Consider the following 16,757-nt stretch of genomic DNA (forward strand, 5'->3'; position numbering starts at 1 on the left):
CATCGCCAATACGACTACCCATCCCTCAAGCGGGAGACCTCCTGTCCTCGTTCGCTAGCCAACAGTTTGAAGGGCATGATGTGTTGCCACGCTCACGTCATCCGTAGGGCGCGTTTCTTCTTGCACTGGCTTATACATCAAAGTGGAGACGTTCGTGTTGTCTAGTTTCTAAATCGTTTTAACGATGGCATCACTTTCTAGGAGACTCCTTCGGCACTCCTACATATGGATGGTGCAGCAATTTCCTCTAGCAGTGTATAGATGGCACGGCGAATGGAGCTTGAGAGATCTTCGTAGTTCTTATTTTCTCCTCGTCGTCAGTTTTTGCGACCGACGTCGTGGATAATATGGAGTACTACTCCATCGACGTGATACTCCATCTCTCTTGTGATACTGTTCCAAAATTTCGTTCCCGCTTTTCTTGCGATGAATGGAGGGACACTTTTGTCGTGTGACAACTTCGAAGCACTTATTTAGTGTGATCTGACATCACCTTTCCATCGATCTTTCTACTTCTATTCTTTGGATGGTACTTGCATCGCTACGCGTCCGCAGTAGTTCATGCCTTTTTCCGCTGCTGATCGTCGCAGCCTTTGCTCTTTCCCAGCTGCGATCGAACACGCATTGCGGTCGATCGGGCCAACTTCAGAATTGGCGCATATGTGTGACTCGAAAATGGAGTGTTTACTACTGTTACTATCTCGGAACAGTTGTGAACGAACTTATTACCTTTCTCCTAGCTAGTCTTTTTTTCCGTTCCGCAAAAAAAATGAATAGAAAGTCCGCAAAAATAGAAACAAACAATGATGAGTTGTGAGGTCGATATTGCCTCCCAATCATCTTCTCCGTTTGGGCTTTGAGAGCTTGCCTTGCTCTTTCCAGGTTTTTGCTCCTTCTCAGTCATCTTATGAGTGGAGACATTATGTTTTTTGATCTCTGGATGTAATGTATCAAGACATTTTACTCTAGGTTTTGTTTACGACATGCACTCGCCTACGCTACATTTTTTTGAAGAGAAAAAAAAAATAAAATTTGGCTTGAACAATATTTCAAGACCAAACAAACAACGATTTCTGGCTGTTCCGGAGAAGTCCACTGACGCATTGTTATATCTATGGTAAGGACGATGAAGCACAATTTTTTTTCGCTTGCAAATTTATGTGAATAGCACATCTTATTCATTTGAGAATAACTTTACAAGATCACTTCTCATTTAGTAAAAGAAAGGAACAACGGGAAATGGACTGGTAAAGTATTTCCGTCTCAAGGACCTTACCAGTTTACAGCTATGTATTACAAAAAATCCGGAAGATATTCCAAACAGGGAATCAGTGAGTCCTCGGATCAGTATATTACCCTGACGCAAATTTACCAAGTTCAACACTGTCAATTGCAGATGGATCGGCCAGATTTATGGTTTAGGCACATTTTCTGTCCTAAAATAATGGTGGACAGCCGAACGGGGCGTCCTGCGGGGGACACGCTCAACTCCAATGTCATTCCTTTACTGACTCATTTGTCAGTGTGTCAGTGAAAGAACAAGAAACAAACCATGTTGTTTTATGCTGACGTTTTGAGAAATAGGAATTGCGGCGGATTGCAACACCTCTTTATGCATCTAGGTCCGAAAGGTTGGCTTAAGCTCTAAAGGCAACGAAAAAGTTAGGAAGTGCTCAGTCAAGCTAGAAAGAAGTTGAAGTTTGCATTTCAAAAGATACTCCCCGCATGAAATCCCCTATTTTTTGTTTTTTTTTTCTAGTTCGTTCTAAAGCCACATTGTACTTTTTAATGTAGAATTGATATCTAAACAGTGATATCAATCATCGAAATGTTCGTGTTGCAACAGTAGTGTGCACATAAATGCAGCAGTTTGCGTCATTTCAACGTCAACTCTTCCTGGTGACATTTGAAGGTCAACCCCTGCAGCGTTTTCGCGTGAATGCTTGCATCGCTCAGTCACTTACCTGCAGTGTCCCTACAATAGGATAGAAGATCATTATCATTTGATTTATACGTTCAAAACTGCAAAACCCTGAGGGAGCGTCTTATGATGAGCATTTCGTCACAAGATTCTTCGCCTGCAACTGGCATCTCAGGCAAATCGTGTGATCGGAAGCTGGGATAGGTTGGCCGTAGTTTTCTAGACGGTCGCCAGAGTTTTCCACCACATTCACTACTCTCTACTAATGATTCCGGTTCCAAGAATCTTCACGTGATGGAGGTGATCTAAAGTAACTGGTGTAACCGGTCTCTGGATCATTTTTGTGTCGATAGCATCCTGTTTGCATGTCTGCAATTGCAGATTGCAGTGAATATCGCGACGCGCGTGTTTGACCACAGGGCCAATCGATCAGTAGATGGCAAGACTGATGTCGATTAGTTCCGTGTGCTAGGCTTTTTTTCCCGAGCGAAGAGCTGACTTTGTATTCGTTTTGCATTCCGACAGCAAGATAGAATGAAAAGCACGCATCGATCGGCAATGAGGCGAATTTTGATGCGGTGGGCACAAATTTCATGCGCTCCTACTGGACGTTAGGAATACGAGTCAAGACGAAGGTTGGGTAGAGCCACTTTTCGAAATGGTTACTGCGTTTGGATTGAATTTGAATTTTGAGATAGAAACAGAAAAGTATGCGGAGGATAGGTGCTAAGCCATTATGTCAGCTTTGCAAAACTTCTGTTTAACTTTTAAGATATGGGGGCCCACAGAATGGCCACCAGCAGTTTCCATAATAAGTTTTAAAGGCTACTCATATACCTGCTCTCCAGCACTATTGCTTCTGTACGGTTTATAACCGATGCTTAAACTTCGTGCTTGACTAGCACGTGTAGCAACGTTAACGTATTCTTCGCTTGTTCCACAATAGTGCTTTGCTATAGTTGGTATTACCATACGGTATTGCGAAAGACAGGAGCGTCATATGAGCGTGACTCATGGTGTACAATAGAACATAACTTGAATGCTGCCGCTGTAGGGAGCGGGCTCGTTCATCTTTTATTGAACCAGAGAGCCAGCTCGTTTATCGTTTATTGAACTCAGCAGTGGGTGCCTCTTGCTCGATTGTGACACCAGTCACTCGTTAGGTTAACGCAAACAGTTCCCTGCGCTATTGCTTGATGAGGATGGTGACACCTTCTAACGTTCCCCCTGATTACCTGAAGGCAGTGGCTTAAATCGCCGTTATTGAAATCAGAGCATTGTATGCTCTTGAGTCATTAGCCACTTCAAAGCGTGCTAGGCTGGAACAGACGTTCTTTTCGGTCAACACAATTTTTCCTCGTGGTGATGTCAGCTAGAAAATACGATCGTCGGTCATCAATCCGCAGAACCGCAAGAACACGTCGCCCTCGCGGCTGGGAAACTCTGATGGCACCTGATTTCCACCAGTGCCGGCAAACACACGCGCGCACCCACTTGATAACTATCGACCGAGGTGCAGTGGATTGAGAGCAGTAGCAATAGGACGGCCCTGCAGGTGCCCGCAAGTACCGTAGCGAAGGACGATTATGCAGGGGTTGCGAATAAGCGACTTTCCGTGTGCTTTACTTCCTGCGTGCTTTACCGACGGTGGTGGAACTCTGCGGGCAGTTTAACCAGACGGAGTAAGTGTGTCAGCTGGTGCCGGAGCGTCGCGATCGCCCACGTAAACATAACTCATCATATGGGAATAAGAACTTCTAACATGTATCAACAACAGTCAGCTAAGTTTGAACAGCTTTTGTACCGCCCCTGACGTTTGACCAACACTGTCTGTAGAGGCTAAGAGTAAACTAGATTGAAGCAATTCGAGTTTATTTTATCAAGTATTTGAATCACATTCTGTCAGCAGTGCGCTGAAGTTTTTTCTCTCAGACAGGAAGAGGAAATGATGATGTAGCCGGGAAGTATTGGTGAAGAGAAAAGAATGAGAAAGGTGTCAACTAAAGCAACGGTTTTTTTTTTTGTTCAAACGATTTCCGCCAATTCATTGCAGAGTTTTATCGGTAGCACGTGAGTCATTATTCTCTATCTAGCGTCGAATAATGGAATGATTTGCCATCCACACGTCACCCCTATCTCAGTGGTTCCTCAGACGAAATGTTTCATTCTCTTCCCGCATCTTCTATATTTTGGGACAATGGTAATAGCAGTAACATAGTATAAGACATACATGTGGTAACAACAGAGAAAGGAGAAAAGTCATCGATTTTAATTGTAGCCTTATCTACTCACTGAAATAATTGCGGTTCCTTTTGCGGCATCGAAGGAAAACTGCTGAATTTTCGGAGGCCAGTGGTTGTACGGCTGAACGCAATGCAAGCAACTAGAATCTACGATATCGCGGTGAAAAGCAATCGGAAACTATTGTGAAGAAAAATCATATAGTTGTTAGAGCAGAATCATAGAAGTCGTGATTTGGTTTCCGGCAGCGTTAATATAATTAATATTCCATAATCGTCTTACACAATATTATTTGATTGGATTTGTAGGATTTAACTGGATTAAGAGATTGTAAAAGGATTCGAGTAGAAGGAACTTTTACCAGTTACAGGACTCTCCTAGCGTCTATCTCAATTCTCCAAAAACTTCGGGATTTTTCAGATTTCCAGGTTTCGTCATTTGAAGCAAAGGTCGGTTTGTTTTCCTGGCTCTTTCTTGCTTAGGAACTCTTCTTGCACTTGGATGATTGGCAAAACTGGAGACACCCTCAATTTACGAATGTTCAACTGAATAAGTAAAGAAACGAATGAATTAACAGCGGAAGTGTACATGCTCACACTCAATGTGGAGTGCATAGAAAACTAAAAACCTATAAACAATAGTGCACACATGATCGGATGCATGATGCGTCAGAGAAGAAATCTCTGTGTTCTCGTCGCGAATCACGAGGAAACATTCTCGAACGCTGATAAAATATTGCTGTTGATGGTTTAAATGCTAAATGGAAGCTTCCACACAGAAAATCCTGCGTATTGCGAGAATCGTGTGAAAAGGAAAGAATGTTTATAAAATACACAATGAATGCTGACACGTTGTGTACTGGTATCTTTCCGTTCTGGGAAGGTTTTCTGATTGGCGTGGGCCTCTTCTGGTATGTTTTTGAGAATGATTCAATGAATTATGGGAAGTCAGTGTTACCCTTGGGACGAATAGTGTCTTTGCGCACACAATGAGAACATAGAGGAATCAGTTACGGAATCACTCTTGAACGAGAATTTCTGCACACATTATATTCAGTGTAGCAGTGAAATCGTGCTGAAGTTCTTGTCTCCTCTCCTTTTTAGAGGAAAGATTTCATTGCATATTTGTGTATCTACTTTTCCATTAATGTGGTAGTGAAAGATAAGCTTCAATAATCACCAAGGTAACTTGTTCGTAGTTTTTGTCCTTAAAATTTAGATATTTAACAAAAATATCCGGAGATGTCGAGAGAACGGGATGTCTGTTCAGGTTTCGGTTTACTTTTTGCCAAATCCACCAATGTTTGATGAAGGTGACATAGAATCTGCGGCAACATTCATCAAAACAGTTATATGTCAACACTTGGATTAAATAGTCCTGCTAAGAACAGTTTACGAAAGAGCTGAACAAAACAGGAACTAGAACAATAATGAACTGAAAAGTACTTGCAGTAAACTTATAGAAAATGTTGTTTGTAAGGAAATTAGCCGAAGAGTACTTCGAAGAAAGGGAAATTTTTCGCACGCAGATGATTATCTTTCATAACAGAACCGGTCTAGGCAAAACGTTCAAGACGATAACCAACCAGCGAATCAGCGTTGAACCAGGACTTTTTCTGGAAAAAAGCTGCATTTAATGTGAGAAGGAAAATAACTTGAAAATAGAAGACTTTACTAAGACAGCTTACATTGTTCAGTAAATAATGACTGCACAACGATAGAATTTCCCTTCTGGATGCACTGAAATACAAAATATAAATGACTGTATTTACTATATCTTACCTTACTGACTCGGATTTCGCTGAGGACAAGAGTTCAGGAAGATAGCCACGTGGACCTATCTGGAAACATCACACACTCTCATATTTTCACAGGTTCTTGTTTTTCGGAAAAGTCTATGACATCAGGAGAGGATATGTTGATGAAGTGAGTTCAGGTGGGTAAAGTTCGGAGAACTGGATTTTTCCACTATGCTTCCAGGAATCGTGAAGTAATGTTTGCGACCAATTTTTCAACAACGATTTTCTCAACAACATTCTGTCAGAAGGGACCGAAGACATTGAAAAAAAAACGAGGTGTCATGAATGAGTTACGGCCAATGCATCGCGATAACCATTATCCTTCGTGAACATTCTTTTGTCTAAGCTTTTTAATGTTCGTGAATTGCACAAAGATGTTGTGCTGTGCAATGTTGTGCTTATCATAGAATTTCCGATGTTTTGGTCTCTCATGGACAATGCGATATCTGGGACGTAGATTAGGGGCAGCGTGGACGCGCTCAAGATCCCTTAAAGGCTTCACCCCACGAATCTGGGGTGGAACGGATTCCAGACGGGTAGTGCCTATACAGGGTCGTAGATTGAGCGTGCGCAACTGTTGCGCATGACGCCATCACCCTCTTCCCCACAAGCTACAACCCTGTATAGGCAATACACGTTTTGTGGTGTCCCACACCAATTTTCAAAACGTTTAAAGGGGATCAGACACCACCTTAGATCATAAGAAGTATGTCAGAGTGTGCCTCCTCTGCACGCGCTCCATTCTTCTCAGCAGCTTGTACATAGGTTTTATTTGAATAGTTGCTGATGAGACCTCATTGAATTTCGACCGCTCGCTCGTGGATGCGGCGTGTGTACAAGGGTAGGGCGTTGTAAGTTACTTCGTGGGGACAATGGCAGTTTTTCACACCGTTTTTCAGGACGATTGCAGTAAATTCAGCGTGGGCACGCCATACTCGTATTATACTATCCGAACTCTATGTTGTCACAAGAGATCCAGACATCGAAAATTTCATGATGATTTCATGATTAAACATTCTGAGAAATGAAATGATATTACACAAGTACCTTTTTTATTCGTAGGCGAGAATGGCGATAAAAAGAACGTTTTCCAGCGGGAAGATTTTCAAAAGCGGCTTTATGCGTGATTATCATGAACTTATCTTACTTCACCATGGAAACCGGGTGCCACTAGCGACTCATCCGAATTTTCTTCTGACCCTATCTGAATGTCGTTGCTCCACGTATAACTTACTCTCAGCATATTTTTTAAAAAATGACCAGTGCTGCTAGACTTCTGGAAAATGCTGGGGTAAGTTCTCCTTTGAAAAAAAAAACTACTGAAAACTTTTAACTCATATCCCGTAATAGTTAGAAAACTCTTCTAAATATTTCACAGTTTGCACGCGTTACTATTTTATTTGTAAAATGTCCACTAATCACTTCTACCTCCTTTTAATACTTGGGTAGCATGGGCTGATGAATGAGGTTTGAATGCTTAAGGGCTTCATCCAGAAGGTATACTTTCGTTATGTTTTCGTCGGAGCGGGTGTAACGCAGTCAGTAAGAGGTTCCGCTGTGGCTGCAACAAGAGGTTCGAGTCCGCTCTAGTGCTCACCAAGCCCTTCATCCCTCCGGGGTCGATAAATTGGTGCCAAGCTTGTCTGGAAGGAAACAAAACAAAAACCACTGACTTGACACATCGGCTAGCCCCCGCAAGTCATTGTGTGGGCCAGTTACACGTTCGTAAACCTCAAACAATTCTGAATAGGAGTGACCGTGGTGGCGCATCCCAAGCGGATCGATTAGCGCCAGACTTTTTATCCCTTGTCCTTATGTTGCTGTCGGCTAGTCCTCGTCAATGTATTTTGGCAATGTAGATGTGGGTAATTTAGAAACAATTTGGAGTAATATCTCTGAAAATGTTGTTTCTCGTCGAATTTTCATTTTAAGATTTCTGTTTGTCCAAGTTTTGTTTGCGACCTGTTCACAGAAACGTGTGGATAAAATACGTGGTCACTGCATAACTTTTCTCATCCAGTTACGTAGGGGATTAATGAACATATCCCTAAAAATATGCGTGAGAAAGGATATTGGAACCTCCTACATACTCATTCGAATATAAATGTTCGACATGTGTTAGATTCTGAGTACCAGCTTCCTTCTATCTTTGTTTCTATGTTCCAGTTCCATTGATTCCTTCATCTTTTGTATTTTTTATATTTTTAAAAATGATTTCATATATATTGTTTCTTGCCATTTTTTTAAAATCTTTGCGTCACATCATTTTCAGGGTAGAGCACGGCGCAAGAGCATCGCACCATTCAGTGAGATTGATATCGAAAACCAGTTTGTAACATGGAAAAAACTCCAACCAGCATTGATGTAGGTCTTTTCCTTGAAAAAGAGAATGCTGCAGATAGCCAGATTTCCAGTAACGGAGCGGTATTAGCTTCAGATATGACGTCAGCGTGAATCCAAAAGGCGCAATTTACTGGTATTGGTCGTGTATCGTGTCAACAGCGTGTTTTTATAATCTTATATTCATCACAATCCTTGTTTTCGAAGACATTCGAGATGGCTTCTACTCTCAATGGATTACGGGGAACCTGATATGTGATGCGATCTACATAATCGATATGTGGATGCAATCGCGGATATGTGAGTTATAGCGACTTCTAGTCGGTACTTTTCGAAAAAGTATGTCGTTTTGGTAGAATTTTGTGTTTGGGAGCCCCTTTCTTGGTGCAAACGGTAAATGTATGAAGGTACATACATATTTCTGGAACTCACATAGGTCTCCTTTTTATCATTCGTACGAACTAATTTTGTGTCATCAGAAGAAATTTCGGCCGCATGGCAACAGCGCAATGAAATTCTCACCTCTTTGCTGCATCGTTGTCATCGCAAATTGATTTTTTTCTTTCTGTAATAGGCCAAGTTTCCAAGAATTTCTAGTTTATTTTTGGTCTTTTTCAGGTTTAATTAGTATCCCAGTGGCAAAAGGACATATGTAGATTATAATAGAAAATCATTTTAGTTTTCTACGAAAATGGTTGCAAAGTCGCAGAAATAGCCGAGACGCGGAAGAATTATTTCTCAAGGTACTGAATGTCTGAATAAAAAATCTACTGTTTAGCTTACCACTTCAAGTGCCAAAATTGTTGTCCTGTCATTACTATTGCATATTTCCCATAACATTCATAAACGAAGACATAAATCAAAGATATACAACACCTTCAATTGTGTTTTTTAAGCTTTTTTTTCTATACTCTCATACAATTTTATAATTTTCACAAAATTTCAGCACTCATTTTATGCTGGATATCCTCTCTATTCTTCCAAGTGACCTAATTCTTTTTATTCAGTACGACGCTTCGCTGGTTAGGTAAGATTTGCTATCTCCACTCCGTTGTGCTCGGACCTTTGGTTCTCTTAGATTTTGAACTTTTTCTCATACTGCAGTCAGCAAAGGTCTAGCAGCAGTTTTGGATTTTCTGCACACATCTTTAACAAAGATGCGGTTTCTCTCTCTAGTTGTCTGTGTTTGTACGTGGAGAAGCGTCGATGGCTGTCATCGAAAGCTATCAAGTATAAACCTCTAGAGAAACGAATTGCTCACTTGTGACAAAAAAAAAATGATTATGGTCTGAGGAAGAATGGTCCGAAAGTGTAAAGAACCCACAAAGTAGATGTGCATGCCAAGAAAACACAGAAATATTCCCAAGCAAAGATGCTTCAGATTGAATCGCTTGCTAAAATGCTACCGCCTATTCGAGGCCTTTGACCTTGCTCAAGGAAGATTCAAACAGGCTAGCATTCGTTTTCTTTTTTTCTCTGGATGATCTCTGTTTTTATTTGTCTGCTCCCAACTATGTTTCAATGCCAGGTCTTCGTCTCGTTAGTGAAGATTGTTGTCAGTTGCACCTTAATTTTTCATTGGAATGCATGTGCTTTCTACATAATTAGCACCTTCAGAGACACAACATCATGGGATGGTTAGTTTACTATATAATATCTTCTATGTACAATTTGAAGTCATTCTCTTTTTAAAAGCAGCATATCACGAAACTGGCGATGCTGAGATCTCTGTGGGATAATATAGAGTTGAGATTTTCTAGATTGACAAAAGGCATGGAATCACCTCCGTGCCAGCGAGCGAGTGGAACGCGCCGCCTTTGTACCTCTTTGCCAAGATTCCCTCAGCAGCTTATTCATTGGTTACTTGAATAGATTGTGGAGAAGACTTCGTTGATTTTCTGCCGTTCTTTTGTGGATGTGGCGCGTTCTCGCGCACCTCGGAGGAACTACGGCCGTTCCCTATACCGTTTTTTCAGAACGGTTAGAATAAAACGACTGTGGTCACGCTCATTCTCGTGATGTAGAATCCGATCTCTATGTTATCCCGCAGAAACCCCAATATCACCATTTTCGCGAATTCTGCCTTTAAGTACAGCTATAATTTCTGCTCGACTCGCTAATGTTCTGTTGCTCTGGATTGCTTAGTGACACACATAGGACATAATGTTTCTTTCCAATTTTCTAGTGAAACTTAACAAAGTTACATGAACTTCGAATAGTATTTTGGTCCCTACAAATATTTATTCAGTGTCCTCATCTGTTCAGAAGTTAATGCGACATTCGATGACGATGATGGCTGGCCATGGCCTTATATGCCCGAGAAGATTACCGACGTTCACTTTGCTGATTGCTCACATTTTGAGGTTTGCTACTACTGCTGAATACTCAGTAAATTTGCCATTTTTTCAAATTCTTCCCACGTTTCTTCCTAAGCAAACGTGCAACTACAGCCAAATATACGTTGACGAAGAAAGGGAGGCGCATTTAGTTGATCTGTTACGTTACTGGGAGAACAGGTAACGAACTGGAAAAAACACCGTGTCAGTGATAGAATGTCAGCGAAGCAAATCACCTTGTGTTCTTTCTAGAACCATCAACATTGGTTTTTCTACATTCACAAAGGCATATGTGCTCTCAATGTACTGGTCAGCAATGACAATGACAACGTTGGGAGAGCAGGTATGAAGTCTCTTGACTTTGCTTTTGAATGATCTCCATTTTGATTCAGAGGACTCACTGGGTCATGCGTGATCTGATCTTTTATTCTTTCTCCTACGCTAGGAGTTTTGTTAGGACCACTTTTTGCATTTCACACTTCATAATTGCAGCCCTCGCCCAACGAAACTCTGCAGTCGGTGTTTGAGATCTTGGATACAGTTTTGGGCATGGTTCTTTTTGCCGGCATAATGGGAAGTGTTGGAGACCTTGTGGCAAAAGCAAACATGGTTAAAGCTGATTGGCAACAATTGATGGATGGATTAAAACAGTTCATGACCTACAGGTTGGCGACACAGAACGTAATACCGACGACGGAAGCTTGCTGAGTTCAACACTAGGTCAAGCGTGTAGCTGGGACACGACTCCCTCAACACGATTCCCCTCCTTTTTTGGCATAGTCGCTCGTATAGCAATCAAAATTTGAATATAATGGAATTATAGAAAAATTAAAAGTTGGTAAATAAATGGAAAGGGACGAACCATATTGTACTTAGCAGTAAGTAGAATAAACACTGGTGAGTAGACGTGAATTCACACCATTTACGAGTGTTTTCGCAGTGATTTTTGCGACAAACATTGACTCTGATTAGGAACGAGTGCTGGTAGATTTGGCAGGTTGACATCTTGCTGCCAGAAAAACTTAAAGAAACAATTAAAAATACGTTTTGTACAGGAAAATTTGGCTCTGAAACAATTACATTCCCTTTCGTCTTTAGAGACCCTCTACTTTTTTGAAAGATAGTTGGGAAGATCACGGAATTTTAGCAAATTTCTCGGCTTTTTCCCAACCAACGTTTCAAAAGAAGCTCTCAAAAGAAAAACTAGTTTCTTTTAAGAGATATCCTTTTCTGGAGATATTTCAAGCTGAAGAGCGTTTTTTAAATTTTATAAGGTATTAGCTGAGATATTAGACTTTGTTCGAAGTCAAACAGACACATTAACGCACTGCTAAAGATCCAAATTTTCACACTTGTCCTCATTGCGCGGCTGTGGTCTTGCAGTTAGAAAATCAGCAGCTTCCTTTGATCAAGGAAAGCACTTAGAGGCAGCATACCACGAGTCTGACGTGGTGACGGGATTCGCGAGAAAAGCTGGAGATGAGGTTGGGATCCGCGGGAAAAACTAGGGATGAGGTTGGGATCCGCGGGAAAAGCTGGGGATGAGGAGATGAGGTTGGGATCCGCGAGAAAAGCTGGGGATGAGGTTGGGAACCGCGGGGAAAACTAGAGATGAGGTTGGGATCCGCGAGAAAAGCTGGGGACGAGGTTGGTATCCGCGGGAAAAACTAGAGATGAGGTTGGGATCCGCGGGAAAAACTAGGGATGAGGTTGGGATCTGCGGTGGTTCGGGTCATCTCGTGGAAGACGCCGTTTTTTTCGACGATTTCAGTCTCAACGCGCTACTCTTGTGCACAGCCGCGTCCAAGTGCAAGAGGTCAAAGATCGGCGCAGTCTCCTCGACTGCGTATCCACGTGAAACCAATGAATAGGTTGCTGAGGGGACTAGAACGTATACATAGAGGAGCGTTCTAACGTTCCTCGTAGGAACTAAAGCTGTTCCCATGCCGTTTTTTAGGAGAATTAAGGAGAGGTGAACGGAACCACCCCGGATCCCGCAATCTACAACCTCTAGCTTCTCATGCAGGTTCCCTCACCACGTCAGATTTGTGAGGTGCGGTCTTCAATTGTAAATTTTTGTCCAAATTGTTTGGTTTGTCCGGATTCTATCAAAACTTGTTGGAAATGCCAAAAAAAGGGTGGCTTTAGGCTTTACTGATAGTTTTTTTTGGGTTTCGTTGAGTACGTTGGTACCCAGCTGGTTTTCTTTTTGAAAGTTGAAATCGTCCCCTCGAAATTCTCAACCCACGTATTGGTGGTGTAGCGTGTTGGAACGCAGGCATGACGTTCGAAATTGTAATGACGTGGGAATTCCCGTTGAGCAGCAGTTGCACTGTCACCACCTTTTCGTCCCTGTTTAGAAACTCCTCAGGGCTGCCACTACTACATTCAAAACTTCCCGTTTCCTTGCGCCAGAAAAGAGAAATGAAGGTAAAAGGAGAAATTTACTACTTTTCTTAACCAGATTCCAAGAGCCCTAGGAAAGAAGCAGAAGCGCTATGTTTTGCTCAAAAATAGAAATCTGAAATGTGAGATCTGTCTCTACAACACTGCAAAATTGTATTGCATAAAATTTAATGTGAACGTTGTAGACCAGCAATGCGCACAATCTACGTTAGACTGGTTTAACCCTAATTTTAGTTGTAGCTTTTTCCGCCGCGTGTCGTCAAAACTCCTTTTTTTGAGTAATTGTATGGGAAGTCATACTTGCTAGACAAAAATACGCTTATTTAACCCTTCCACACTGGTTGCAATAATCTCACGTCCAATACGATTGATCCCTGAACGTTTTAATGAAAATTGCACATCGCATCGCGCAAGAAGTTGGTACCAGCGTGTTTGTGGCACTAGTCTTCTCACCAAAGTACCCATTAGTTATCTTAGTTACTTTTCGTGCTTATAGAAACCCTTGGAATTAGCTCCTCCTCCCCCAAAATTTGACTTGTTCCTGGCGGTTCTCTCATTCTATGCTTTAAAAAACAAAAAACTAGAATGTGGTGGAATTTGTCGGATTAATCAGGTTGCTGGAGTATGTTAATGAAATAAATATTAGCCAATACTGGATTTTACATTCAATCAATTCTTTGACACCACGATTTTTTTTAATGGCGTAATGCAATTCTTATCATAGTGTTTGCACATCTCGGATTTGTCAATATTGCACCAAATTTGTCCTTAAAATAAACCCAACTGCGAATCAAAAGTGATTGCGTAACTTCTTTGAGATCATTGTTCCTTCTATCCAGTGTTACTCAATCAAACTCTCGGATAGAAAATGAATAACAACACATGTAGTTGATCCATAAGTCGTGCTGTTATTTCAGAAACCTAAATGCTGAATTTCAACGACGTGTTTTGAAGTACTGCGAATACGAAATGTCTAAGGAGGAAAAAGTCACTGAAGAAGAAATGCGAAGTGACCTTCCACCTAAGCTTTACACGCAGGTTTTCTGTTAACCAATCAAATATCCGCAACGAGATGTTTCCACATGCATATGAAAAAGAAGATTCCAGGTCAACAAGTATAAACAATGGACAATTTTGGCAAAGTCTCCGTTGTTCGATGTAAGTACTTAATTTTAGACTGTTCACAACTTAGAACTTTCTCACTTCATTATATTTGTACATAACCTCTGATGTTGAGATTTTTATCTTTTTTTCCCTTAGCACTGTGAGGTGACATTTCTGAAGGATTTGGCTACTTATCTAGAGCCACGCGATTTTGGGCCAAACGATGTGGTGTGCGCGAGAGGGGAATTGAATAAGGTATGGCAAAATATTTAGGCAAAATAGACATGCTTTGGTGTTTATTTTTTCACCAGGATTCATTTGTCCATTCACATACATCAATAGTGCACCAAAAAATGGTCCTCCTCGAAGGGGGTAAGCAGGTCATTCTCCTCCTACAAATGTGAGAGGTCCTCTCATGAAATCCGCTTCCCTAATCTAGAACGCTTAGTATTAGTATCTATCTACTAGGGTTTAGAGATCCAACTTAGCTCAAAACGAGAAGTGTACATTGGAGACTCTGGACGCATCTGTCCGGTATCAAAACTTCCTCATCGCCTTTCATCAAAAAGTTCTTCAATTTTCTTCCTCCTCGCGAATTTCTTAACTGCTACATCAATTTGTTAGTTATGTGCAAAAAAAAATGAAGAAAAGTACTTGGTAACGGTGTGAGAACCTTGTATCTTTAGGAAATGTTCATCGTTGCTTCTGGATACTTGAAAGTGGTGGATGTGAACGATGTTCCTGTAAGAACATATCAAGAGGGGGATGTGATAGAAGATCGATCGTTGGTGTGGTTTCCGAACAATCGCTATCGTAATCGAAGGAATTTCAACGTGATTTCTGTTGGGTACTCACAGGTTGGTTTGAATCTTCGCTTACTAGCTTGGAATTAGCGTTACATGAATCTCTTCTCTTTGAGGAGGGAACGGCAGCTTTGTATAATCAGGAAGTTCCGCTAGAGCTGCGCCGTGACTTCTTTTGTTGTTGAACACATGCCTATTAGTACGCTTTTGTAAAATATAAAATGGAACTAATAAGGAATTGTCACCGTTGGAATTAAATTATAGAAACAAGTAGGATAAATTGGAAAAAGGTTGTAGCGCCCAGAAATTAGAAAGCGAAAATGAATTGGCCGCATTGTGAATACTTTCTACGCACAAAACTGAAAATGTAGCATTTTCACCAGAATTGTGAAGTGTGTTTCAGGTATACATCCTGTTCCGAGATGATCTGTTGCAAATCCTTAGAGATTATCCCACCTCAAGAGAAAAGATACGAGTCAAAGGTATTGTTTCTACCCAAAAATTTTCGTGCACGTTGCTGAAAACGTCACCGTTTGAGCCGAACTCTTGCAATCGGAAGCTGGAGACCTGGCCGAGGAGAATCTTCCCATGGATAATGATATGTACGAGGAATCTACACTAGAAGAGCGACTAATCGCTATGCTTGGTGTGATTCGTGTTTTGGAGAACGATGTCAACGAGAACTATGAGAGATTCAAGGTAGCTCCCAAAACGATCGTCTTCGAGTAGGTGTCTGTTAAATAAATAATTGCTTCAGAAGAACTCGAGCGGATTCAAGTCTCGCTTGGCTGCTCTGGAACGCTTTTGTACAGATATTTTACAATGATGGACACCTTTTTTTCCTTGTGAAGGCAGTTTCAGTTGTGTATTTTTGTGGAGCTCTAACTTTGCTCAATGAGAGACTTCTATGGATCCAAAACGGAATAAAATAGTACAAATATCCTAAGTTGAACCACACGTTTCCTACATAAATGAGTACGCAAGAGAGTATGGTATTTCTAGTCCCATACTTGGCTGCAGCAGCACACAGTTGTTCGATACCACTAAGTCTTCACTGCCTTAGTCAACGATGCTGTCAAACCATACACATATATCGTGAATGATGTTACCTGGTACTTAAACTTGATGTAAGAGCTTCACTGGACATCTTCTCCGTGATTGATGATATGATTCTCCGAGTTTCTTGTGGTTGTCACCTTGTTTTTGCTGCAGCTGATCAAAATATTTTCGGCGAAGCCACTGTAACATCGTCACATTCTCCGTCACTGTCTGCTTGGCTGGTTTCTATTCCTCAACTTTCATTCAACCTTTCAAATTCATTTCAGATGACTTATAATCTAATCTTTTTCTTCTGATCTCTTTCAGTACAGCGGTATTGACCAGCATTCTGCAACTATCAAAACTTCGTCGTTCCTACACTGTTCGGCTTCATTGCGTTTCACGTTGTTTTTATAAAACCGCGTGCGAACACAGCATCAGCTACCAATATTACACTTCGAGAAATCGAGAATAAGGGGCACAGCTGCACCAAACAAACTGGCAGTACGGCTGCTCACGTAAGTTTCCATCTATTTCGGAAGCATATTCGCGGATATTCTTCGGAGGTTTGCATGGATTTTTCTTGCGTCTTCCTACGCCAGAAGTTTGTTATTCCAGGCGCTGAACTGGGATAATCAAGTACAGTCCTCTTTCTCTAACTTACAAACCTCTGATATCGTTGTGACAGTCAACTAACAGCCTCGGCGTCTCTCTTAGCTGTTTTATCCTACTTTACTGACATTACATATTTGTTTGCACTTTATAACCTC

At 41.3% G+C, this 16,757-nt stretch overlaps 1 protein-coding gene across 2 annotated transcripts; it reads left to right on the plus strand.

Moving 5' to 3' along the window:
• Positions 1–7,215: 7,215 nt before the first annotated feature.
• RB195_001480 (uncharacterized protein) lies at positions 7,216–15,775 on the plus strand (the record flags this gene model as incomplete). 2 transcript variants are annotated; one of them, XM_064198272.1, is made up of 18 exons in its annotated part: positions 7,216–7,251; positions 8,233–8,324; positions 8,398–8,600; positions 8,980–9,043; positions 9,247–9,327; positions 9,682–9,751; positions 9,829–9,937; positions 10,566–10,663; positions 10,734–10,816; positions 10,889–10,979; positions 11,129–11,301; positions 13,960–14,080; positions 14,150–14,200; positions 14,303–14,401; positions 14,833–15,003; positions 15,353–15,431; positions 15,488–15,648; positions 15,707–15,775. In XM_064198272.1, the coding sequence occupies 18 exons, from the start codon at positions 7,216–7,218 to the stop codon at positions 15,773–15,775; spliced, it is 1,851 nt and encodes a 616-aa protein (XP_064054152.1). The 2 variants fall into 2 exon arrangements, with proteins under 2 accessions (XP_064054152.1, XP_064054153.1); XM_064198271.1 differs by lacking the exon at positions 7,216–7,251 and adding an exon at positions 7,801–7,821.
• Positions 15,776–16,757: the final 982 nt, after the last annotated feature.

Source organism: Necator americanus, chromosome IV (assembly GCF_031761385.1).
Source record: "Necator americanus strain Aroian chromosome IV, whole genome shotgun sequence".
In the NCBI taxonomy this organism is placed as follows: Eukaryota; Metazoa; Nematoda; class Chromadorea; order Rhabditida; family Ancylostomatidae; genus Necator; species Necator americanus.